This window comes from Salmo trutta, chromosome 28 (genome assembly GCF_901001165.1).
Source record: "Salmo trutta chromosome 28, fSalTru1.1, whole genome shotgun sequence".
Taxonomy (NCBI): domain Eukaryota; kingdom Metazoa; phylum Chordata; class Actinopteri; order Salmoniformes; family Salmonidae; genus Salmo; species Salmo trutta.
The window spans coordinates 9,022,923-9,047,533 of NC_042984.1; the positions used below are offsets into that span (position 1 = coordinate 9,022,923).

Here is a 24,611-nt window from a genome sequence, read left to right on the forward strand (position 1 = left end):
TGGTAGATGCGTCACTACAGACACCCTGGTTCGAATCCAGGCTGTATCACAACCAGCCGTGATTGGGAGTCCCATAGGGCGATTGGCCCAGCGTCGTCTGGGTTTGGCTGGTGTAGGCCGTCATTGTAAATAAGAATTTGTTCTTAACTGACTTGCCTAGTTAAATAAAGGTAAAAAAAGTGTGAATGTGCAAGAAAGCTAAACAGGTACCTAGCTAGCTAGTTTTGGCTAGCCAAAGAGGACTAATTTTGAAAGTTGGATCATCTTGTCCTTTGAGGCTTTAAAAGTGTTTTTACACTATGATTTTCAACATTCAAAGCAACTGGGAAACTTCCATGACGACGCATTGTTGTCACCTTAGGTTGTTACATAACTTCTGAGTGATGGGAAGCAGGAGCACCACTACATATCAGACTACACCACAGAAATAAGAATGAATAGAACATACTGAAGCTCTAACCCTGGCAATTGACTGGTAAACTCATGGGTACACTTGCAATGGCTGCCTGGTATTGTGATGCAATAATTTTCATAACATTTTGGAATGTTTTATCAACTGATGCTGGATTGCCATGGTAATGTAGATCGTTAATTCAAACAATGCTAACTGATGTGGCTCATGCAATGGCATTTATTTATTTGCAAAATGGCTGCCATTCCACCCCTTAGTCCATCATTGACTTGAATGGAAACGCTCTTTCTATTCGTTCTTATTTCTATGGCGCACACGCCTGTCATTACTATGATAAATAGCGTAGCCATGTCGGAAAATTACAGCTTTCTGACTCTAAACACACATACAGTTTTTAAAACAGAAAAGCCTCTGATGATACCACTGGGTGTTACTCAGTGGCTGGGGGGCAGCACTCAGCCTGTGGAAGTTGGGTTGGGGACTTAGTCTCTGAGTGGATAAAAGAACACGGGTCACCAGGTGCACAGAGCTTGTTTCAGGTTACCAGGTGCACAAGGAGGCCTCCATCAAGGTGGGGGCCACTCCGAGTCCAAGCAAGGGCGAACGAGGATGGGGGCAGCACTCAGGTGGTTGTTGGAGTGGGGACTTCGTCTGTGAGCAGAAAAAAAACAGGCGGTCACCAGGAGCACAGAGCCTGTTTCGGTTTACTAGGTGCACAAAGCCTGTTACGGGTCACCAGGTGCACATGGTTCCTGACAGCGGGACTATAGACGTTTTAGTAATTCCAGGGAGTAAGCTATACTCTAAGGCTAAGGGAGAGGGAGAGGGGTGTTGACTGGGTAAGGAGAGTAGGTGTGGAGGCCTGGAGGTCTATAGTTCCAGGGAGTAAGCTGTACATTCTCAGGCCAAGGGAGAGGGCAGACAGGCGGGCAGGGAGTATAGGCCTAGAGGCCAGGAGTCAGAGGTCACCAGGTCAATGGGGGCCTGCCTGGAAGTCAGGAAGGCCCCAGGGAGAAGGCCCAAGTGAATAGGTGTGTGAGTGACTGTCCTTCAGGGGAGCAGAGAAGGCAAATTAAATGTAAAATCGTGTGAGATGAAAATGGACAAACTAAAGGGTTTGCAATGTGTAGACCCACTGAGTGTACATTCTGAACCTTGTTTGAAGTCAGTAGGTCACATGACCAAGGAGCTATTGAAATTAGAAACATTGAAAATTCATGTAAAAATGTGTTGAGATGAAAATTGACAAACTAACGAGTGTGCAATGTGTAGGGCCACTGAGTGTACATTCTGAACCTTGTTTGAAGTCAGTAGGTCACATGACCAAAGAGCTATTGAAATTCTAACATTTAAATCAATAATTTTAAATCGTGCAAGATGTAAATCGACAAAAGAAAGGTGTGTGCAATGTGTGACTATGCCAATGTGTTAGCTAGAACCAGTTTTTAACGTTTAGGAGTAATTGAAATATGAAAAATTAGATTTGTCACTATGTTGACGGTCCCTAACTGCTGTTGGTGGACATAAGGAAAACTACAGCCGAATATTAGTCGAATATCCAACCTGAAACTGACTTTACCTCGGTCACCTGTGTAGTTGGAAGCTCCGTTATCTATTTCGGGTCGGAAACGTCAGGTGAGTACGCTAGACTAATTTCCAAGTATCTCTGAATACAAGGCTATCATAAAAATGCAATTTAACCAACATTTGGGATTTTGGTAGTAATTTTATGCTCTGTCATTATCAGCTTGAAACTTCTGAATGTGCGCACGACTTCCAAGGCTCCACCCCAACCTTATTTTAATCTAATCAATCTAGTTTAGATAATATAAAAATATTGTGGTAGCTATACATGCCGACCATTTTTAGGGGTAACTTGATGCTGCTAGGCAAGTAAGGATTCAACACCGATGAAAGCATCATCTTTGCATTCAACATATTTGGCAACATGCATGCACATGGTTGTGGTGATTGCGAAGTTAGTAGCTAATACTGTAGTACAGTAGCTTGCTGATCCCATTTTGGGGGGTAGCTAGAATCGCCAATTTGATAGTTGGACTAACATTACTTGATTTTCATTAGGACAGTAACGTTAGCTAAAATAGCCGGTTAGCTAGATACAGTTCGCTAATTTACCAAGGAGGATACTGTTCAGATTGAAGGCATTACATTTTCACATGCTGGTTTTGCTAATAACGTTACTCTAGTAGATAGCTAAAGTTTGCTGATTACATATTGGGGGTAGCTAGAATCGCCAACTTCATAGTTGGACTAACGTTATTTGATTCTCATTAGAACAGTAGTTAAGGACTTAGCTAGATACAGTTCGTTAACTTACCAAGGAGGAAATACTGTTCAGACGGAAGGCGTACCATTTTCACTTGCTGATGAAAAATGTCTACGCTCTCTACGTTGACAATAGATTAAACTTTACAGATAATTAAAAAAAATAAGTGTTATTTTTACATTTACGTCATTTGCTCCATTGGTATGCATCATTGGTCACACACTGGACATAGCCTATAATACTTTGCACCATTGTCCATTGTGTTTTACTCTGTGGGGAATCGGATGATACAAATCCATGGTCACACAAGAAGTGGAGTCCATTTTTTTCCATACCAGTGTCCAGGCCATATTATTCACAGGTCATTTTACAGTTTGTATCAACAGAATCTACAGTAGTACATCATCACCAGAAACACAAGTTCCATAAGGTCCATGGTGATGTTGTGGGATCATCTGTTTGTTACATTTTAGGGTTTCAGGCTGTCTATCGAGGTCATGGTCTTTTTAATCTGTACACCACAAAACAAATGTGCCAACCTCCAACTTTTATTTAAAAATGGAGTCTAGATCACATTTACTATGTAGTGGACAGAAATGGTGCCCTAATGCCTAGTCTAGTTTTCAAGCCAATGAACCACACATTAACCTGGATTGTTCCGATAAATATCCTGGAGGCTTTAATCCGGTAAGCATAAAATTCATAAGAGTCAAATTTACAAAAATATGTATAAAGTATTAAATCAGAAATATTTTTCTGTCAAATCTGGCTGAAATTCATGAACTCATACAATTCTGTACATACAAACCCTGCTAAGTTATAGGCTACCTTACCTGTTGTTGTTCCCACAAACAGCATTGATGTTCCCTGTGTCTGAAACCTAGTAAAAGGAAACCTCAACTCAATAAAACATTAAAAAGTGCAACCCTCGTGGCAATATAAATTCCTGTCAACCATCTCCTTACCACAGTGATTATGATAGAAAAACATACAGTGGGGGAAAAATGTATTTGATCCCCTGCTGATTTTGTACGTTTGCCCACTGATAAAGAAATGATCAGTCTATAATTTTAATGGTAGGTTTATTTGAACAGTGAGAGACAGAATAACAACAAAAAAATCCAGAAAAACGCATGTCAAAAATCAATCAATCCGATTCCAAACTCTCCACCATGGCCAAGACCAAAGAGTTGTATGGCATTGAAGCTCGTCTGGAGGTTAGTTAACACAGTGTCCAAAGAAGGGCCAGAAGTATACAGAATGGTGTCGTATGCGTAGAGGTGGATCAGAGAATCACCAGCAGCAAGAGCGACATAATTGATGTATACAGAGAAGAGTCAGCCCAAGAATTGAACCCTGTGGCACCCCCATAGAGACTGCCAGAGGTCCGGACAACAGGCCCTCCGATTTGACACACTGAACTCTATCAGAGAAGTAGTTGGTGAACCAGGCGAGGCAATCATTTGAGAAACCAAGGCTGTTGAGTCTGCCAATAAGAATGTGGTGATTGACAGTCGAAAGCCTTGGCCAGGTCGATGAATACAGCTGCACAGTAATGTCTCTTATCGATGGCGGTTATGATATCGTTAAGGACCTTGAGCGTGGCTGAGGTGCACCCATGACCGGCTCTGAAACCAGATTGCATAGCGGAGAAGGTACGGTGTGATTCAAATGGTGGGTAATCTGTTTGTTAACTTGGCCTTTGAAGACCTTAGAGATGCAGGGTAGGATAGATATAGGTCTGTAGCAGTTTGGGTCTAGAGTGTCTCCCCTTTTGAAGAGGAGGATGACCGCAGCAGCTTTCCAATCTTTGGGAATCTCAGACGATACGAAAGAGGTTGAATAGGCTAGTAATAGGGGTTGCAACAATTTCGGCAGATAATTTTAGAAAGAGAGGGTCCAGATTGTCTAGCCCGGCTGATTTGTAGGGGTCCAGATTTTGCAGCTCTTTCAGAACATTAGCTATCTGGATATGGGTGAAGGAGAAATGGTGGGGGCTTGGGCGGGTTGCTGTGGAGGGTGCCAGGCAGTTGACCGGGTAGGGGTAGCCAGGTGGAAAGCATGGCCAGCCGTAGAAAAATGCTTATTGAAATTCTCAATTATAGTGGATTTATCGGTTGTAACAGTGTTTCCTAGCCTCAGAGCAGTGGGTAGCTGGGAGGAGGTGCTCTTATTCTCCATGGACTTTACAGTGTCCCAGAACTTTTTTGAGTTTGTACTGCAGGATGCAAATTTCTGTTTAAAAAAGCTAGCTTTAGCTTTCCTAACTGCCTGTGTATATTGGTTCCTAACTTCCCTGAAAAGTTGCATATCAGGGGGGCTATTCGATGCTAATGCAGAATGCCACAGGATGTTTTTGTGCTGGTCAAGGGCAGACAGGTCTGGAGTGAACCAAGGGCTATATCTTTTCCTGGTTCTACATTTTTTGAATGGGGCATGCTTATTTAAGATGGTGAGGAAGGCATTTTTAAAGAACAACCAGGCATCCTCTACTGTCGGGATGAGGTCAGTGTCATTCCAGGATAGGTCGATTAGAAAGGCCTACTCGCAGAAGTGTTTTAGGGAGCGTTTGACAGTGTTGAGGGGTGGTCGTTTGATCGCAGACCCATTACGGATGCAGGCAATGAGGCAGTGATCGCTGAGATCTTGGTTGAAAACAGCAGAGGTGTATTTGGAGGGCGAGTTAGTTAGGATGATATCTATGAGGGTGCCCGTGTTTACGGATTTGGGGTTATATCTGGTAGGTTCATTGATAAGTTGTGTGAGGTTGAGGGCATCAAGCTTAGATTGTAGGATGGCCGGGGTGTTAAGCATGTCCCAGTTTAGGTCACCTAGCAGTACGAGCTCAGAAGATAGATGGGGGCAATCAGATTACATATGGTGTCGAGGGCACAGCTGGGGGCGGAGGGTGGTCTATAGCAAGCGGCAACAGTACGGTGCATGTGACTAATACAATTAGATTAAGTTCAGTGCTGGATGTTTCTCACTTGTTCATCTGGACAATTAAAACAATACATGAAACTGTACAATTCCCCCAATTTTTTTTATTTATTTTATTTATTTATTTATTTCACCTTTATTTAACCAGGTAGGCAAGTTGAGAACAAGTTCTCATTTACAATTACGACCTGGCCAAGATAAAGCAAAGCAGTTCGACAACATACAACAACACAGAGTTACACATGGAGTAAACTACATACAGTCAATAATACAGTAGAAAAAAAATAAATAAAAAAAATAAGACTATATACAATGTGAGCAAATGATGTGAGATAAGGGAGGTAAAAGCAAAAAAATGCCAATTAATCTCACCAGATGTAGGCTCTTATTTTTTTCACAGCTAGGAACAACACAACAGCAGATTTGATTACAGCCATGGAAAGGGAGGTCTGTGGTCCACATTCAGAGTCGGAGAGTTCCAGGTTTAATTTGCTGAAGCTTCAAGGTATCACATCTATAATAAGAGAAATAGACCACTGGTACATCAACAATTTAGTCATCTAACTTTCAGTTTTACATTATGAAAACTGTTCCAAACTGTTTGACTCAGGCCCCTCTTCCAGCATTGGGGAACATCCTGCTCCCATGTCTATTTCTATGGACACAAGCACTGTTCATGACACACATTGTTCACATCCCTCTTGTTGGTGGGGTGGAGAGAATTTAGCAGGTTTAAAGCATATTTCCAGCAATTCTATGCATTTTGTCACAGGGTGCAGAGAACATTTTGCTGTTTTAAAAGCTAATTTTCTTACAATTCTATACATTTTGCCATGTCTAATATGTATTCATGTCATATTTGAGTGTCTGAAACATTACAACATAATCTATGGGCTACATAACCTAGCAAAAAATGTTTGCTGACATGGGCTAGTTGATCTGGACATTTCTGACACGTTATAAATTGCTCTCTAAGTTATGCAATGCCTGACATTTTTTTCACCTTTATTTAACCAGGTAAGCTGGTTGAGAACAAGTTCTCATTTACAACTGCGACCTGGCCAAGATAAAGCAAAGCAGTGCGACACATACAACACAGTTACACATGGAATAAACAAATGTACAGTCAAAACACCAATAGAAAAAAAGAAGGTCTATATATTGTGTGCAAAGGAGGTAAGGCAATAAATAGGCCATAGTAGCGAAGTAATTACAAGTTAGCAAATTAACCTTGGAGTGATAGATGAGCAGATGATGATGATGTGCAAGTAGAAATGACAGGAAAACTGATGATGCACTACCCAATTTCGAAATTGCACCTTGGGAATTCTGATCAGTTTTAAGTTATAACTCGAAAAAATGTAAAGCGAGGTGTCACTTCGCTTTGGGAGTTTTGACGCGTATACTAATGCAAAGACATATGTTACATGTAGTTACGGTTATGCTACCTAATGTTACCCTTTAAGCCCGTGTCTAGCTAAAACAACGCTGACCAGCCTCTTGGTGTTTGTCTTTTATCATGTATGTAGATAGGCTAGCATAATGAAGGTACAATAATGTAATTTAGATAAACTACATTTTGTCTTGGCTACACAAACCGCTGGACAGCGCATGCTCTTAATTAAGGACGTGAAGCGTCGTGTCCTTTAGGACTAGCACTAACGTAAAATAAAACTTTAGCTAACAGTTCATTTCGAACATCATATTTCAAAATACGATATTACACATATTTAATCAATATTGAATACACTTTTCCTACACATGTAACAGAGCAGTTTTACCTGTTAGATTAACTCGGACTAGTTTTCACTTTCGTTTATGAACGAGATACTTTCAAGTCTTCGTGCTATCTGGGATCCTTGGGACGTCCCTAACCCTTAAAGCTGAAGTATGTTCACTATTTCTATGCTTCCCTTGTTTAAGTAAATGTTTTGTGTCTTATTTTCATTTTCACTTCTCACAAATGACAACAGAAAAAACGACAAGCAGATAGCAGAGGCATATTCACACTTGAAGATTTGTGTTTGTGGCACAGATTCGTTTTAGGTCTTATAGGTCTTATACAAAAAGATAACATAACTTCAGGACCCCACTCAGGGCTAGCCTCTCAGCCTGTGGAGCTCCTCTTCTAGCATGGCTATCTGCTGGCTCTTCTCCTGTACCTCCCTATCCACCTCCCTTAGTTCATCTGGAGGTCAGGAATCTATCAACTCAGCCTTCAATACAAAGAAACACACAGAAAACAGATGACCAAGGTTACTTCTGCTACTCATTTTAAAATATTTATTTTCTTTACAATTTTGGCTTTTCATTCGTTTTTTTTCTCCATTTCACGGGTTTTTAGATTTAATTCTAGATGTGTGTTGTGGTCTGTTGGTTTTGGTATCAGTTTTAGTTTGAACAGTCTTGTAACCTGAAGTTTCTACTTTCTTTTTTGTTTCTTTTCAAGTTTAGTTTAAGATTCAATTTTAGTCAACCATGAGTGTTTTAAGGCAGAGGGATAGATGACACTGTTAAAGTTAGAGCACTGCTGTGGTAATCAGTATATGGCTGTATACCCATTGAACCTTATCAAATGAACAAAGGTCACAACTTGTTGTTCAGTACACGTATGAGTGCATGATTATTGTACACGCTCATAGCACTGAAATATACACTGAGTGTACAGAACAGCCTCAATTCGTCAGGGAATGGACTCTACAAGGTGTCGAAAGCGTTCCACAGGGTTGCTGGCCCATGTTGACTCCAATACTTCCCATAGTTGTGTCAAGTTGGCTGGATGTCCTTTGGGTGGGGGCCCATTTTTTATATACAGGGAAACTATTGTGTAAAAAACCCAGCAACGTTGCAGTTCTTGACACAAAATGGTGCAACTGAGACTGCTCTTCTCTGTGTCACGGAGGCTCTCCGCACTGCTAAAGCTAACTCTCTCTCCTCTGCTCTCATCCTTCTAGACCTATCTGCTGCCTTTGATACTGTGAACCATCAGATCCTCCTCTCCACCCTCTCCGAGTTGGGCATCTCCGGCGCGGCCCACGCTTGGATTGCGTCCTACCTGACAGGTCGCTCCTACCAGGTGGCGTGGCGAGAATCTGTCTCCGCACCACGTGCTCTCACCACTGGTGTCCCCCAGGGCTCTGTTCTAGGCCCTCTCCTATTCTCGCTATACACCAAGTCACTTGGCTCTGTCATATCCTCACATGGTCTCTCCTATCATTGCTATGCAGACGACACACAATTAATCTTCTCCTTTCCCCCTTCTGATAACCAGGTGGCGAATCGCATCTCTGCATGTCTGGCAGACATATCAGTGTGGATGACGGATCACCACCTCAAGCTGAACCTCGGCAAGACGGAGCTGCTCTTCCTCCCGGGGAAGGACTGCCCGTTCCATGATCTCGCCATCACGGTTGACAACTCCCTTGTGTCCTCCTCCCAGAGTGCTAAGAACCTTGGCGTGACCCTGGACAACACCCTGTCGTTCTCCACTAACATCAAGGCGGTGACCCGATCCTGTAGGTTCATGCTCTACAACATTCGCAGAGTACGACCCGGCCTCACACAGGAAGCGGCGCAGGTCCTAATCCAGGCACTTGTCATCTCCCGTCTGGATTACTGCAACTCGCTGTTGGCTGGGCTCCCTGCCTGTGCCATTAAACCCCTACAACTCATCCAGAACGCCGCAGCCCGTCTGGTGTTCAACCTTCCCAAGTTCTCTCACGTCACCCTGCTCATCCGCTCTCTCCACTGGCTTCCAGTTGAAGCTCGCATCCGCTACAAGACCATGGTGCTTGCCTACGGAGCTGTGAGGGGAACGGCACCTCCGTACCTTCAGGCTCTGATCAGGCCCTACACCCAAACAAGGGCACTGCGTTCATCCACCTCTGGCCTGCTCGCCTCCCTACCTCTGAGGAAGCACAGTTCCCGCTCAGCCCAGTCAAAACTGTTCGCTGCTCTGGCACCCCTATGGTGGAACAAGCTCCCTCACGACGCCAGGACAGCGGAGTCAATCACCACCTTCCGGAGACACCTGAAACCCCACCTCTTTAAGGAATACCTGGGATAGGATAAAGTAATCCTTCTAACCCCCCCCCCTAAAAATATTTAGATGCACTATTGTAAAGTGGTTGTTCCACTGGATATCATAAGGTGAATGCACCAATTTGTAAGTCGCTCTGGATAAGAGCGTCTGCAAAATGACTTAAATGTAATGTACTACCATACCCCGTTCAAAGGCACTTAAACCTGGTCATTCGGTTGAAAAACATTTCTTAAAACAGCAGCTAACAGAACAAAACAGGGATAAACATTCTTGAATTTGTCCAATAGAAACTTGTTTGCAGTTGTTTGGACTATTGATTACACCCTAGATCAGCTAGATGCAGGCAAGAGTGTGCAAGGCGGTATTGAATGTGTCATTGTCACCTTGATTTCTCGACTTGTGCACCTACTTTGTAAACTTTTAATCGTAGGCTAGGTTGTAGCAATCTCATGATGGGTATAGGGACAATTTGAGTATTATGTAGTAGCCTAAACCTAGCCTAGCCTGTTACATTGAGCTGGGTGAATGGAATATGAATGAGTCATCAATATGCTGTAATATAAGTAAGGCTATGCTCATTAAAATAAATCGTCCTCCCTAATCTTAAATGGCACTGACCGCCACTGCCTTCCATCCTTCCTTGAGGTATAAATGACAGGTGAACCCACGTGGAGCCAATTCACCTGTCCAATCAGTAAGTCTCCAAGGAAGGATGCACTTTTTAAAGGAATGTCAACATAATTTCTTTAGAGATTCCAAATGAGAAGGATTAAGAATTGTTTTGGAATTTAGTCAATAATACACGTCTGAAATATCAGGAGGTTCATTATACAGATTAACTCAACAGACCTACTCACACCCTTGCAGTTTTCACATTTTGCTTTATTCAATAGCATTTTTACAATGTAGCTAATGTCATTGGGACACTTGAACATAAGAAAGTTAGCTGGCTTAATTGTATTGCAGATCCTCTATTTATTAATCCCAATTAGTCACCATCAATACACTTACAGCAACTATAGGCTGAGCACTGATGGCTGGTGAAATAAGCACAACCCATGACTTACAGAGAAGCAAATGGATTCAATAGAATAGACTGTAAACCCATGGAATCAAAAACATCAAAACTTTATTAGTACAATGAATGATGGCATTGAATAATGTGCAACGTGTAAAACAATACCTACAAAATACACAAAGGAACTGTACAATACAAATAACTACACAATCAAGGTGAAAAATCTGTCGATGTGTCCTTGAGCAAGGCACTGAACCCTAATTTACTCCAGGGGCAGAGTGGCTGACCCTGTAAAACAACACATTTCACAGCACGTATCCCAGTGTGACAATAAAATATATATTTTAGGAGGATTGTAAGAATAGAACTGCCAACAAAACATTAGTCCCATTGCTTTGCATCAGGGCTCCCCAGTGGCGCAGGTCTAAGGCACTACATCTCAGTGCAAGAGGAGTCACTACAGTCCCTGGTTCTAATCCAGGCTGTATCACATCCAGCTGTGAATGGGAGTCCCATAAGGCGGTGCACAATTGGCCCAGCATCGTCCAGGGTAGGCTGTCATTGTAAATAAGAATTTGTTCTCATCCGACTTGCCTAGTTAAATAAAAAATAAAAAATAAAAAAATGGGTCACACTGGACATAGCCTACACTGCACCATTGCCTCTTGATGTTTACTCTGTGGGATTATACAAATCCATGGTCACTCAACAAGTAGAGTCCATTTTTTCCCCATACCAGTGTCCAGGAAATCTCATTCGTATGTCCTTTGCACAGTTTGTGTCAACAGAATCTACAGAACATCATAAGGTCCATGGGGATGCTGTGGGATCATCTGTAGATTTCCTCAGTTCAAGGGCAATTGCTCAATATATCTACATTTACATTTACATTTTAATCATTTAGCAGACGCTCTTATCCAGAGCGACTTACAGTGGTGAATGCATACATTTTATACAATTTCATACATATCATACATTTTTTTTCTGTATCTGGCAACTGTATCCAAAGACCAGGTGGAGTGTCCTACAAAATCTAATTTGTGTTTTATTCTAATTACCGTCAACTGACTTGGACTGACCAATTGAAATCATGGACACACCTGACCTTTCCCAGAACACAACAGATCGGGCTCCTACTAAGGTTTCCTTCATCCCCAGTATTGGAAGACAGGCTGTCTATCAAGGTCATGGCCTTTTTAATCTTTACACCACAAAACAAATGTGCCAGCCTCCAACTTTTATTTAAAAACAGTGTCTAGATCACATTCACCATGTAGTGGACAGAAATTGGGCCCTACTGCCTAGTCTAGTTTTCAAGCCAATGAACCACACATTAGACTGGATTGTTCTGATGAATGTCCGGGAGACTTGAATCTGTATAATATTCATAAGACACATTTTAGCTCAAATCTGGCTGAAATTCATGAACAGGCATACTGTACCATTCTGATGTTATAGGCTACCTTACCTGTTCTTGTTCCCACAAACAGCATTGATGTTCCCTCTGTGTCTGATACCTAGTAAAAGGAAACCTGAACTCAATAAAACACAAAAGTGCAACCCTTGAGGTAATACAGATTCCTGTCAGCCATCTCCTTACCACATTGAGTATGATAGAAAATACAGTGGGTATTGGGGGGTTATTCATTAACATACCTCTGTAGGGCTTTGTGTCTCTGGAAAAGTCCTCCCTAGAAAAGTACAAGAATCAACATTGAGACAAAAACTAATTTAGAACTCAATAACATACTGTTTGACAGGGGCATTGTCATGATTTTCAGAACATTATTGTGCATTTCATTTTCTTCATCTTGTACTGGTACTTCCTGTATGTAGCACTATTCTTGCGTATTTAATTGTATTCATCTTGTGTGCTTTAGTATTTATTTTAATAATTTAGCAGACACTCTTTTCCAGAGCTACTTAAAGTAGTGAGTGCCTACATTTTCCATACTGTTCCCCCATGAGAATTGAGCCCACAACCCTGGCATTGCAAGCGCCATGCTCTACCAACTGAGCCACACAGGAACTGTACTGGTACTCCCTGTATATATCTACATTCTTGTGTATTTTATTTGAATCCTCGTGTTACTAATTTGTATTTATTTTTTAACTGCATCGTTTGGAAGGGCTCGTAAGCAAACATTTCACGGTAAAGTCCGTTGTATTCGGCACATAAAATGTGATTTGATTCAGTGTTGAATGTTTCTCACTTGTTCATCTGGGCAATTAAACAATAAATGAAACTGTACAAGTCCCCAAAATAATCTCACCAGATACAGGAGCTTTTCTTTTTCTTCTAATAGCTACTGCCGTCACTGCTGATATCACAGCTAGTACCACCCCCACCACCACAGCAGATATTATTGCTATGGGAGGGGAGGTCTGTGGTCCACATTCAAAGTCGGACCAATGAGTTCCAGGTTTAATTTGCTGAAGCTTCAAGGTATCACATCTATAATAAGAGAAATAGACCACTGGTAAATCGACAATTTAGTCATCCAACTTTCAGTTTTACATTATGAAAACTGTTCACATTTTGCAGTATTTGAAGGAAATAACCATTATACATGAGCCATACTTACTGTGTGTGTGTCTGGCAGGATGTAAATGATCCATCTGAATAGGTATCACCAGTACAGTCATAACACACAGTATCTGTAGATGTTGTTCCTGCACCAACACAGGGTGAAACTCATTAAGGATCCTAACTTGAGATGTGCTTAACTCACGACTACATAAATCATGTACTGATGTCAATGGAAGATTTGCATGAAGACATACCTGTGTGGCTGATGTATTGACCAGGTTTACAGCTGCTGTGTCTCTGGGCTGCTCTACAACCATCCTTAGTTGGGTCTAGACAGTAGAACCCCTCCAGTGTCCCACAGACAGTGTCTGATGAAGGTCTACATGGCTGCTTTACCTTCAAACCAAAGCCTGGGTCACAGTTTGTACACAGTATGCATGCCGTAAGACCATTGGGTTCATCAAGGAAAGTGGAGTCGGTACAGGGGACACAGGAAGTACTTGTAAATTCTGTACAGTGTCTATGTACCCGGTTTCCTGTGGAATAAAAGGTCAGTGTCATGGATTGATTGATATTGGAATTTATTTTCTTCATAATAATCCATATAGTATACAGAGCTGGTCCTTACCTGGAGAACACATAGGACAGCATTCATCACCTGTTCTGTACTCTGCTCTACCACATGCAATAGAGCGCTGAATGTTTAGAAGTGTCAAAATGATAGCTAGGTTAATCTGTAAATAGAGAAAATGAACACATTACCACTGTTAAAAAATAGGGGGAGGGGGTCACACATTGATGAAGCAGGGTTGAAGAGAGTTTAGGGTTAAAGTAGAGATAATACTGGAGGAGAGTTCAGATTGAGGAGCGATTGAGAGAAAGCATAGTTAAAGATTTATATGTTTTGATTAATAAATGTTAGTGAAATTTACTTACTCAGATAGATTTTTTCAAAGAGGAAATATAATAATTAGCTTTTGCAAGACCATGTCCCCTGCTGGAAGATTTGACAATGTTCAAAGACCAAACAATTTTCAAAACAAGAATTTGACACAGAAAATGTATAAACCCAGGATGACTGAATTGAGAACCAAGCAACCATTTTGGTAAAGATTTAGGAAGTTATAGAAATGCATGTATTAATGTCTACATTCGTTTTTGATAAGTAGCCTATATTCCGTTAGACAAAATAATTAATAAAGTATGCATTAATGTATGTGAATTAACATGGACTCTTAATCTATGCGTTAAAGTATTTTTTGGTTGTTGTACTAATTAGGGATGTGCGATATGTCGGTGAACATATTGGAATCGGTAGATATTAGCTGAAAATGCCAACATCGGTATTGGCTGATGTCTAGTTTAACGCCGATGTGCAAAACCGACGTCAAAGCTGACGTGCATACCTATATAACGTAGGTAAATGCCGTAATGACGCCACATAACATTTTGCGCTACACGTGCAACACAGCATTCATAACCTAGCCCACAATGTCTGCTGTGTAGATTGAGCAGTCAACAAGTCGTGCAGTCATTTGAAAGAGCAAGAATTTCAGTGAGACAACTCAAAAGGCGAAATCCATTAAAGCCAAGATAATGGAATTCATTGCCCTTGGCAAGCAATCCGTTGTCTGTCGTGGGTGATGTTGGCTTTCGCCGACTGGTCGAGCACCGATACACACTACCAAGTGCGCTATTTTTCAGATGTTGCCCTACCGGATTTACACAGTAATAGCTTCAATACATACATACATACTATGGAATGCCGTTAGCACTGTCAACACTGTACAAAAAAATCTGCAAACAAGCAAACACCGGCCACGAACGATGTGTTTACAATACCGCGTAGGTAATAAAGCATCATTTGTTCGACTGCAACTTCTGGGGTAGCTAGCTTTAGCTTGGTACCTAGCTAGCACCAATACAACCAGCCTGAAAACAATGACCAGTAGAAACTGCAGTCATTTTCATTATTCTTAGCAATGATTTTCGGAATCTTTTTGAGTAAGTATTAGCTAGGTTGCCACTTGTTGTTCGACTATTGAATAGCTAGCCAGCTACTTAACCCTGTTGCCCAAAGCGAACGTTATAAGCAGCCAGCTAGCTTCATCTGGCTAGTGACGCTCGACAGGACTTGGTTATGTGTTGTGTAGCTAGCCACAATAAGGATTAGGCACAATAGTGGAACTTGCGTTTTGCCGTAAATAAAAGTATGTAATTGACAGTGATGCAAATGAATACAAATAGTAGAATTATGCCATACTTTTATTTTGAAGGCTAACCGCAAAGTCCACTATTGTGGCTAGCTTCACATAGATGGATCTGACCACCATTAATCAAATACAGTGTTATAAATCAGGGTTATTTTAGATGACACCTAGCAGCTATATAGTTAGCTAGCTAACTAGCTATTGAAACAGATGTCGTTTTGCTATGTTTTTGGGGGAGAACATTGTTTACTTCCATGAGCTAGCTAGCTTTTATTTATTTTTTATGACCAGCACTTTTGGTGCTCGAAACAACTTCACCAGCATCATAGCATACGCATCTATGAATCGTTGTGACATGAAATACAAGTGATAGTGTAATCAAATCGTTATCTACTGGTCATTGTTTTATTTTTTGACACGCAAAGACCCAAACAGTGTTCCATAGAAATCCTGGTTGAGAATGAAACGACTGAACAAATGAACAACGAAACAGCACAGCAAGTAAGTGAAAGAAATAGCTTTTGATTATGTTTTACTGGTAATGGGGACATCGTAAACGCCAACAAAACTTTTTGGTGTGTGTAACCTTTCTTTAACTAGGCAAGTCGGTTAAGAACAAATTTTTTGATTCTTGGTCACCTTCCTGACAAAGGCCCTTCTCCCCCGATGGCTCAGTTTGGCCGGGCGGCCAGCTCTAGGAAGAGTCTAGGTGTTTCCAAACTTCTTCCATTAAAGAATGATGGAGGCCACTGTGTTCTTGGGGATCTTCAATGCTGCAGACATTTTTTGGTACCCTTCCCCAGATCTTCCCCTTGTGCCTCGACACAAGCCTGTCTCGGAGCTCTAAGGACAATTCCTTTGAACTCATGGCTTGGTTTTTGCTCTGACATGCACTGTCAACTGTGGGAACTTATATACACAGGTGTGAGCCTTTCCAAATCGGGTCCAATCAATTGAATTTATCACAGGTGGACTCCAATCAAGTTGTATAAACATTTCAAGGATGATCAATGGAAACAGGATGCACCTGAGCTCAATTTTGAGTCTCATAGCAAAGGATCGGAATACTTATGTAAATAAGATATTTCAGTTTTTATAAAATGTGAAAACATTTATAAAAACCTGTTTTTGCTTTGTCATTATGGGGTATTGTGTGTAGATTAATGAGGAAAAACATTGATTTAATCCATTTTAGAATAAGGCTGTAACTTAACAAAATGTGGAAAAGGTGAAGGTCTGAACTTTCCGAATGCACTGTACATCATTGGTGTATACTCTGAGCATATTATCTGGAGCCATTTACTGCTGCAGTGTGGAATGATGCCAAGCTACTAAGCTTACAAAACCCAAACGTTTAACTTACTATCCATATCAAGCTTTGAAACTGCGCCATGGTTCTCCAATCCTCAACATCTCAGTGGAAGAAGGTCCACCACCCTGGAATCTTAGTTTTGAAATAAGGACATCCCTGTTGTCCTCACCCTCATGTAGAACTTGACACACACACACACACAATTATTAGAAAAGTGTAATACCATTCAATTTAAAAATATTTGCCGTACAATATTTAACAAACATAATATTAGAATGGATTATTTTTGGTTCAATGGAATTTTATAGTATATGGCAATTTTATTTTTCAGTGTTATGCGAACCAACATACTAAAACCTAAAGATGCTGTTCTCCAATTGCCAAGCAACCAAAATGCCTTCATCACACAGTGATTTGTAGTACAACGGGGGTGTCATGCTGGATGCTGATTACCGACTAAATGTATATTCTTCTGTTAAAGGGTAGGAAGCATGAGTTTTTACTCACCAATGTAACACAGTGTGGTCAAAGACTTAGTTGTAGTCACGATCTAGTTACCTATAAGTACAAACATAGTTATGTTTTGGGGTTATTATACACAGCACATGACCAAAGGTATATGGACACCTCATTGAACATCTCATTCCAATATCATGGGCATTAATATGGATACAAAGACATTCTAGACAATTCTGTGTTTCCAACTTCATAGCAACAGTTTGGGGAAGGCCCTTTCCTGTTTCAGCATGACAATGCCCCCAAGCAAGGTCTGTACAGAAATGGTTTGTCGAGTTCGGTGTGGAAGAACTTGACTGGCCTGCAGAGCCCTGACCTCAACCCCATCGGACACCTTTGGGATGAATTGGAACACCGACTGCGAGCCAGGCCTAATCGCCCAACCTCACTAATCCTCGTGGCTTAATGGAAGCAATGTTCCAACATCTAGTGGAAAGCCTTCCCAGAAGATTGGAGGCTGTTATAGCAGCAAAGGGGGGACCAACTCCAAATTAATGCCCATGAGTTTGAAACAAGATGTTCGACAAACAGGTGTCCACATAATTTTGGTCATGTAGAGCATGTCACAGTGGTTTAGATGGTACAATGACTCTCTACAGCAGGGGTTCCCAAACTGTTTGACTCAGGCCCCCCTTCCAGCATTGGGGAACATCCCACACCCATGTCTATTTCTATGGACACAAGCACTGTTCATGACACACACTGTTCACACCCCTCTTGTTGGTGGAGAGAATTTAGCAGGTTTAAAGCATATTTCCTGCAATTGTACACATTTTGTCACGGGGTGCAGAGAACAGTTTTGCTGTTTTAAAAAGGTAATGTTCTTGCAATTATATACACTTTGTCATGTCAAATGTGTATTCATGTGATCTTTGACCGGATCAAACATTACAACAAAATCTATGGCTATTAAACCTAGCTAAAAAAAAATTACTGACATGGCTAGTTGATCTGGACATTTCTGACAAGTTATAAATTGTTCTGTTATGCAATGCCTGAGAAGAGAAACTGAAAGACGCCCTACCCAATTTCGAAATTATCATCAGAGATAAGCAATAACTCAATGTAAAAGTGAGATGTCACCTTGCTTTGGGAGATCTGATGTGTATACTAATGCAAAGTCATTTGTTACATGTTGTTACGGTTATGCTACTTAATGTTACCCTTTAAACCCGTATCTAGCTAAAACAACGCTGACCAGCTTCTTGGTGTTTGTCTTGTATTGTCTTGGCTGGACAGCGTCGTGTCCTTCAGGGCTAGCACTAACTAACGTAAAATAACACTTTAGCTAACAGTTGATTTTCGTGTTCGAAATTATATTTCAAAATACGATATTAGACTTATTTAATCGATAATGAATACACTTTTTCTACACATGTAACAGAGCAGTCTTACCTGTTCTTACCTGGTCGACCAGACCAAATGTGCATAGACATTTGAGTTATAGATCTGTCATTCTCATTTAACTACTTTAGGGTCTCATCGGTTCTCTCCCCTTTAATATGTGATTCTTTCTGTTTTTATTCTTTATTTTGTTTAACAAGTGCCTGAAGCTGTTCTATATACGGTAGACCAATGGGGGCCAAAGACTCCATTTTAGTATATGGACACCAAGTGGTATAGAATACAAGTATATAAACTTTATCCAAATGCAATGTAATAGACCAATTTATCTCCGGGCTTGACGTCTATCTTATTGAGAGATTCTTAAAGCTAGCATTATACACAAGCAAAGGTGCCTTACCCTATGCTTTGACCTCTTTCTCCCCTCTCTCTCCAGATGAAATCTTGCGACTTGTGATGGCCGGCCGCCCAACAACCTGCCCGCTTGACCCTATCCCCTCCTCTCTTCTCCAGACCATTTCCGGAGACCTTCTCCCCTACCTCACCTCGCTCATCAACTCATCCTTGACCGCTGGCTACGTCCCTTCCGTCTTCAAGAGAGCGAGAGTTGCACCCCTTCTCAAAAAACCTACACTCGATCCCTCCAATGTCAACAACTACAGACCAGTATCCCTTCTTTCTTTTCTCTCCAAAACTCTTGAGCGTGCCGTCCTTGGCCAGCTCTCTTGCTATTTTTCTCAGAATGACCTTCTTGATCCAAATCAGTCAGGTTTCAAGACTGGCCATTCAACTGAGACCGCTCTTCTCTGTGTCACGGAGGCTCTCCGCACTGCTAAAGCTAACTCTCTCTCCTTTGCTCTCATCCTTCTAGACCTATCTGCTGCCTTTGATACTGTGAACCATCAGATCCTCCTCTCCACCCTCTCCAAGTTGGGCATCTCCGGCGCGGCTCACTCTTGGATTGCGTCCTACCTGACAGGTCGCTCCTACCAGGTGGCGTGGCGAGAATCCGTCTCCGCACCACGTGCTCTCACCACTGGTGTCCCCCAGGGCTCAGTTCTAGGCCCTCTCCTATTCTCGCTATACACCAATTCACTTGGCTCTGTCATATCCTCACATGGTCTCTCCTATCATTGTTACGCAGACGACACACAATTAATCTTCTCCTTTCCCCCTTCTGAAAACCAGGTGGTGAATCGCATCTCTGCAAGTCTGGCAGACATATCAGTGTGGATGACGGATCATCACCTCAAGCTGAACCTCGGCAAGACGGAGCAGATCTTCCTCCTGGGGAAGGACTGCCCGTTCCATGATCTCGCCATCACGGTTGACAACTCCATTGTGTCCTCCTCCCAGAGTGCTAAGAGCTTTGGCGGGACCCTGGACAACACCCTGTCGTTCTCAGCTAATATCAAGGCGGTGACCCGATCCTGTAGGTTCATACTCTACAACATTCGCAGAGTACGACCCTGCCTTACACAGGAAGCGGCGCAGGTCCGAATCCAGGCACTTGTCATCTCCCGTCTGGATTACTGCAATTCGCTGCTGGCGGGGCTCCCTGCCTGTGCCATTAAACCCCTACAACTCATCCAGAACGCCGCAGCCCGTCTGGTGTTCAACCTTCCAAAGTTCTCGCACGTCACCCCGCTCCTCCGCACACTCCACTGGCTTCCAGTTGAAGCTCGCATCTGCTACAAGACCATGGTGCTTGCCTACGGAGCTGTGAGGGGAACGGCACCTCCGTACCTTCAGGCTCGGATCAGTCCCTACACCCAAAGAAGGGCACTGCGTTCATCCACCTCTGGCCTGCTCGCCTCCCTACCTCTGTGGAAGCACAGTTCCCACTCAGCCCAGTCAAAACTGTTCGCTGCTCTGGCACCCCAATGGTGGAACAAGCTCCCTCACGACGCCAGGACAGCGGAGTCAATCACCACCTTCCGGGGACACCTGAAACCCCACCTCTTTAAGGAATACCTGGGATAAGATAAAGTAATCCTTCTACCCACCCCAACCCACCCCCCCACCCCCACCCCCAAAAGATATAGATGTACTATTGTAAAGTGGTTGTTCCACTGGATATCATAAGGTGAATGCACCAATTTGTAAGTCGCTCTGGATAAGAGCGTCTGCTAAATGACGTAAATGTAAATGTGCTAGGTCTGTCTTTATGTTATTAATTTGTAGTACTGTATCCTGTAACCACCAGTCACTGCTTATTCAGTGGTCTCCAACTTCACCTCTGGAGCTTAGAAATGATGAAGATAACACTGAGAGACAGTGCCACTCTGTTAGAGAGGAATTTGGTGCTGAAGTACAATAATACTTCACAAGTCCTTTTGATTAGCCAAGGTTCATTTGTATGCAGCGAGGGATGGAAGGTTTTATTAAAATGTAAATTTAAGGGATTTTTTAGTTGCTCCTCCAGCTGTTCATTTGTATATTTTGACATGACAAAGTTGTGTATTTGTGGATCTACTGTATTGGTATTTACATAATTGTACTAACCACCGTTCACTGAGCTCTGTGTCACTGTAGCATTGTTATGTCACTACCTGCTTTTGATTTTCATGTTAAGACACTGGATGTACCACTAACTGTAAAGGTGACAGCTCGATAAATGATATGGGGAGAGAAAGTCACCTCAGGAGCCACATGACACCTATGGATTCTTGGACTCTTCTGTAACTGGATAGTGTTTTATAGATCACTGCATTATTAGAACGTACTATAGATTCACCTCTGAACTTGGAACCTGTTTGATGTATGACCAATGGTAGTGCCGTGAACATGTTACAATTATTCACGTGATTATTTTGACACTGTTATACTACTACATAATGTTGATTGTTACATGGTATTTATCAGTTTTATATGTTCAAATGGTGGGTTTGTTTTTAGAGAGAAGTGTTAATTAGAGCTGCTTTGTGGAAAATAAATACCATTGTTTTACAATAAGTTGAATTGTTATGAAAATAAATAACATTTCATAAAAGCTCTTTTCAATGAATGAAACAGTTTGAATGAATAAAACAGTTTGTTTACATCATACCAGTTAAGAGGTGCTGTTTTTTTTCCAGCCCCAAAAAATACACATTTTTGCCATTGTCAAGAGTGGCATAGGAGCTAAAACAATATCCTACATAGTGTGGGAGGACTGCACCTAAAAAGGCTGGAGACTCATAACTAATCGAAGAGCATGTATATGTCCTGACCAAAAGATGAGGAGTCAGTGGTAGGGTTCACTTGACGTTGCAGCACAGCAAGATTCTCAGTAGACGGGGCATGGGATGTCTGGAACAATGACCCCATTATCAGTGTTTTTAAGATTATCCTCCTGATAAAGCAGGTCCTCCACCTGCTGAATCTGGAATGCTCAAAATAAACAAATCTGTATTAGTGACGATAAATTTAAAGGAAGATCTGTCAAGCCATTCACATCCCAGACTCATACCTCTGCATATTCTGGCTCAGACACAGGTGTTTGGAGCATTCCAATATGCCACAGCTGATGAGGTGTCAGGTTCGCCTCAGTACTTAAAGGGTGATTATTCCATGGTTTTTTCATTAATGCATGTGAGCCAGGTTCCATGTACAACAAGACAGGCAGAGAGGAAGAGAGAAAAAGAACACAGAACAGTTTAATTACCTCTGATTATGGACACTTTTGTCAGCAATAAAGCTTCCACAGCCTGTTTCTCGGACAGTGAACATACATCTGGCAATATCTACATTTTCATCCCCTTGATCAGCTCGCACTCTGAAAGTAAAGAAAACAGCTTATTTTTTGTAGATATGAAAACAATAACTGAGATATGACCGTTCAATCTAAAGCAGCAGATGTCATTTTCAGGATACGTCAATACAGCACAGAAAGCAATGTTCTGAGGTTTGATGAGGAAGATGTCAAGGATTTTTAATCAGAAAGTAACTCCTCACAAGATGTTACAATACATTAGTGGTTAGGATGAATATGCATAATACAAGTAATTATTTTGTTCATTCTCCTATATCAATATTTACCTTGAAGGGCATCCATTTCTGCCGACTCCATTCATAAAGTATCCAAAAGCAGTTGCTGCTTTGTTATTGGCCGCAGTGTCCAGATAGAACATCTATACAAGAGGTAGCCTACACTTAACATCAGACTGGTATTGTGGTTGTTCATTAGGGGATGGGAAATATGCAATATGCATACAAAATAATATACTTACCTTCCTTGAAAATCCATCTATACTGCCAAAGATGACAATGTTGTACCTTGAAAAAAAAGCACTGGAATTAAAAGTGAAATGTTGAACCTATTAACCTGCTTCATTATTTATGTATTACCAGTTGATGAAGAACAACTCCAATTTCATACATCATGAACATTTGTCTACGAATAAGTAAGAATAAAACAGTTTAAATAACTTCTTAGATTTGATGGAGACATTATACATCTTAGTACCTTATCAATTTATGATTTGTATCAATGTGGACGAGAGACAGGGGAGCAGGAACAGAGTATCTTCGCCAAGCAATGCAACGAAGCTGGTTCATTCTGGCAATGATACCTGCACTATCTACATGCTCCAAAGACTCCCTAACTCTTTGCCATTGTACACAATAGCCCATTGCTCTGAGACTTTCTTTGACCATTCTAAAGCCCGCATGGGGCATCCTTGCCTTCATGGCCCTGACTTTCTGGTCTAACTCTTCATCTGACATATCAGAATAGCATTCCCTGACAGACATATTGTGTTCTTTCATCCTTCTGTAAATGGTCGACCTTGAAATGCCATGCATGTCAGCTAAGTTAGCCAGAGGAAAAGCAGTATCCAGCATACTTTGAAGGGTGTCACAAGTAATTTCTAGTTTTGACTGTCCTACATTCCCACTATAAGAACTGATAACAACTTAATTAAATAGTGAAGGGACAACTTTGTGTGTGAGATAGGTGCTGACAACTTTAATAAACTGTTGCAGACCATCTACCACCTCCGCGGGAATATCAATATAATTTACCCCAGCTCGAACAAACTAACTCGTGTGCACACAAACAGGAGATCAATCAATGGGTAATCTGCAGATGATAGAGCTTAACTTATCCCTCAACCTGATCAATAGCTGCTGAGCCATTCTTCCCTGCAATGAAACAATATCCCAATTAGTTAATGTTATATGATTAAAAACAATGCATATGATAACACTGAGTGCAAGTGTGTGTGTTTTAAAGTAGACCTATGTATCATTAGCTAATGGAAACGCAGTAATATTTTTCTGCAAAAAAAGTTAACCGTTGCACTGTCATGAAATACGATAATATATTGACTATGAAACAAATATGACATGGCCTGCTTATGAGTTGCCCCAAAAAATGTTTAAACAAAACTCCAATTTAATTTCACTACCCTCCATTTTGGCTAGACTGCCCCCTTTGCTTGCAGTGCCTCTTCTTTTTTTTTGCTTTTGAAACTTTTTTTGTTGTTAACCAAAAGCATTTAGCTACGATTGCCTGTTCTCACCAGGAACTAAAACAGGAAGCGCTCATGCTCAGGTCTATCCAATGCTGGTCTGACCAATCGGATTCCACGCTTCAAGATTGCTTCGATCACGTGGACTGGGATATGCTCCAGGCAGCCTCAGACAATAACATTGACGTATACGCTGACTCGGTGAGCGAGTTTATTTGCAAGTGCATCGGAGACGTTGTACCCACTGTGACTATTAAAACTTTCCCTAACCAGAAACCGTAGATTGATGGCAGCATTCACGCAAAACTTAAAGCGCGAACCACCGCTTTTAATCATGGAAAGGCGACGAAACATAACCGAATACAAACAGTGTAGTAATTCCCTCTGCAAGGTTGATCAATCAAGCAAAGCATCAGTTTAGAGACAAAGTAGAGACGCAATTCAACGGCTCAAACATGAGACGTATGTAGCAGGGTCTACAGACAATCACAGATTACAAAAAGAAAACCAGCCCCGTTGCGGACATTGACGTCTTGCTCCCAGACAA

At 41.6% G+C, this 24,611-nt stretch overlaps 1 protein-coding gene and 1 long non-coding RNA gene across 4 annotated transcripts; both read right to left on the minus strand.

The window, feature by feature from the left end:
• Positions 1-6,027: 6,027 nt before the first annotated feature.
• On the minus strand, positions 6,028-7,884 carry LOC115165396 (uncharacterized). The gene is made up of 2 exons (XR_003870152.1): positions 7,421-7,884; positions 6,028-6,153 (listed from the first exon to the last, which is right to left on the minus strand). It is a non-coding gene; the product is annotated as an uncharacterized LOC115165396 (long non-coding RNA).
• A 3,791-nt stretch (positions 7,885-11,675) lies between these two features.
• Positions 11,676-17,371, minus strand: LOC115165380 (tumor necrosis factor receptor superfamily member 14-like). Of its 3 annotated transcripts, XM_029718466.1 has the most exons (9): positions 17,259-17,369; positions 16,803-16,932; positions 13,858-13,963; positions 13,484-13,765; positions 13,285-13,372; positions 12,973-13,154; positions 12,356-12,390; positions 12,168-12,216; positions 11,676-12,073 (listed from the first exon to the last, which is right to left on the minus strand). In XM_029718466.1, exons 2-9 carry the CDS (start codon positions 16,830-16,832, stop codon positions 12,033-12,035), a joined length of 813 nt encoding a protein of 270 aa, XP_029574326.1. In that variant the 5' UTR covers positions 16,833-16,932; positions 17,259-17,369; the 3' UTR covers positions 11,676-12,032. The 3 variants fall into 3 exon arrangements, with proteins under 3 accessions (XP_029574326.1, XP_029574325.1, XP_029574327.1); XM_029718465.1 differs by having other exon boundaries at positions 11,676-12,216; positions 17,259-17,371; XM_029718467.1 differs by having other exon boundaries at positions 11,676-12,216; positions 12,356-12,375; positions 17,259-17,370.
• Positions 17,372-24,611: the final 7,240 nt, after the last annotated feature.

What these genes read in the sequence shown, in the direction of transcription:
- LOC115165380 (XM_029718465.1), bottom strand. Translation starts at nt 16,832, where the DNA reads ATGGCGCAGTTTCAAAGCTTGATATGGATA. An exon ending in TTCAAAGCTTGATATGGATA is followed by an intron (nt 13,964 to 16,802) that starts GTAAGTTAAACG and finishes CTCTATTTACAG; the next exon opens with ATTAACCTAGCTATCATTTT. An exon ending in TCAATACATCAGCCACACAG is followed by an intron (nt 13,373 to 13,483) that starts GTATGTCTTCAT and finishes GTGTTGGTGCAG; the next exon opens with GAACAACATCTACAGATACT.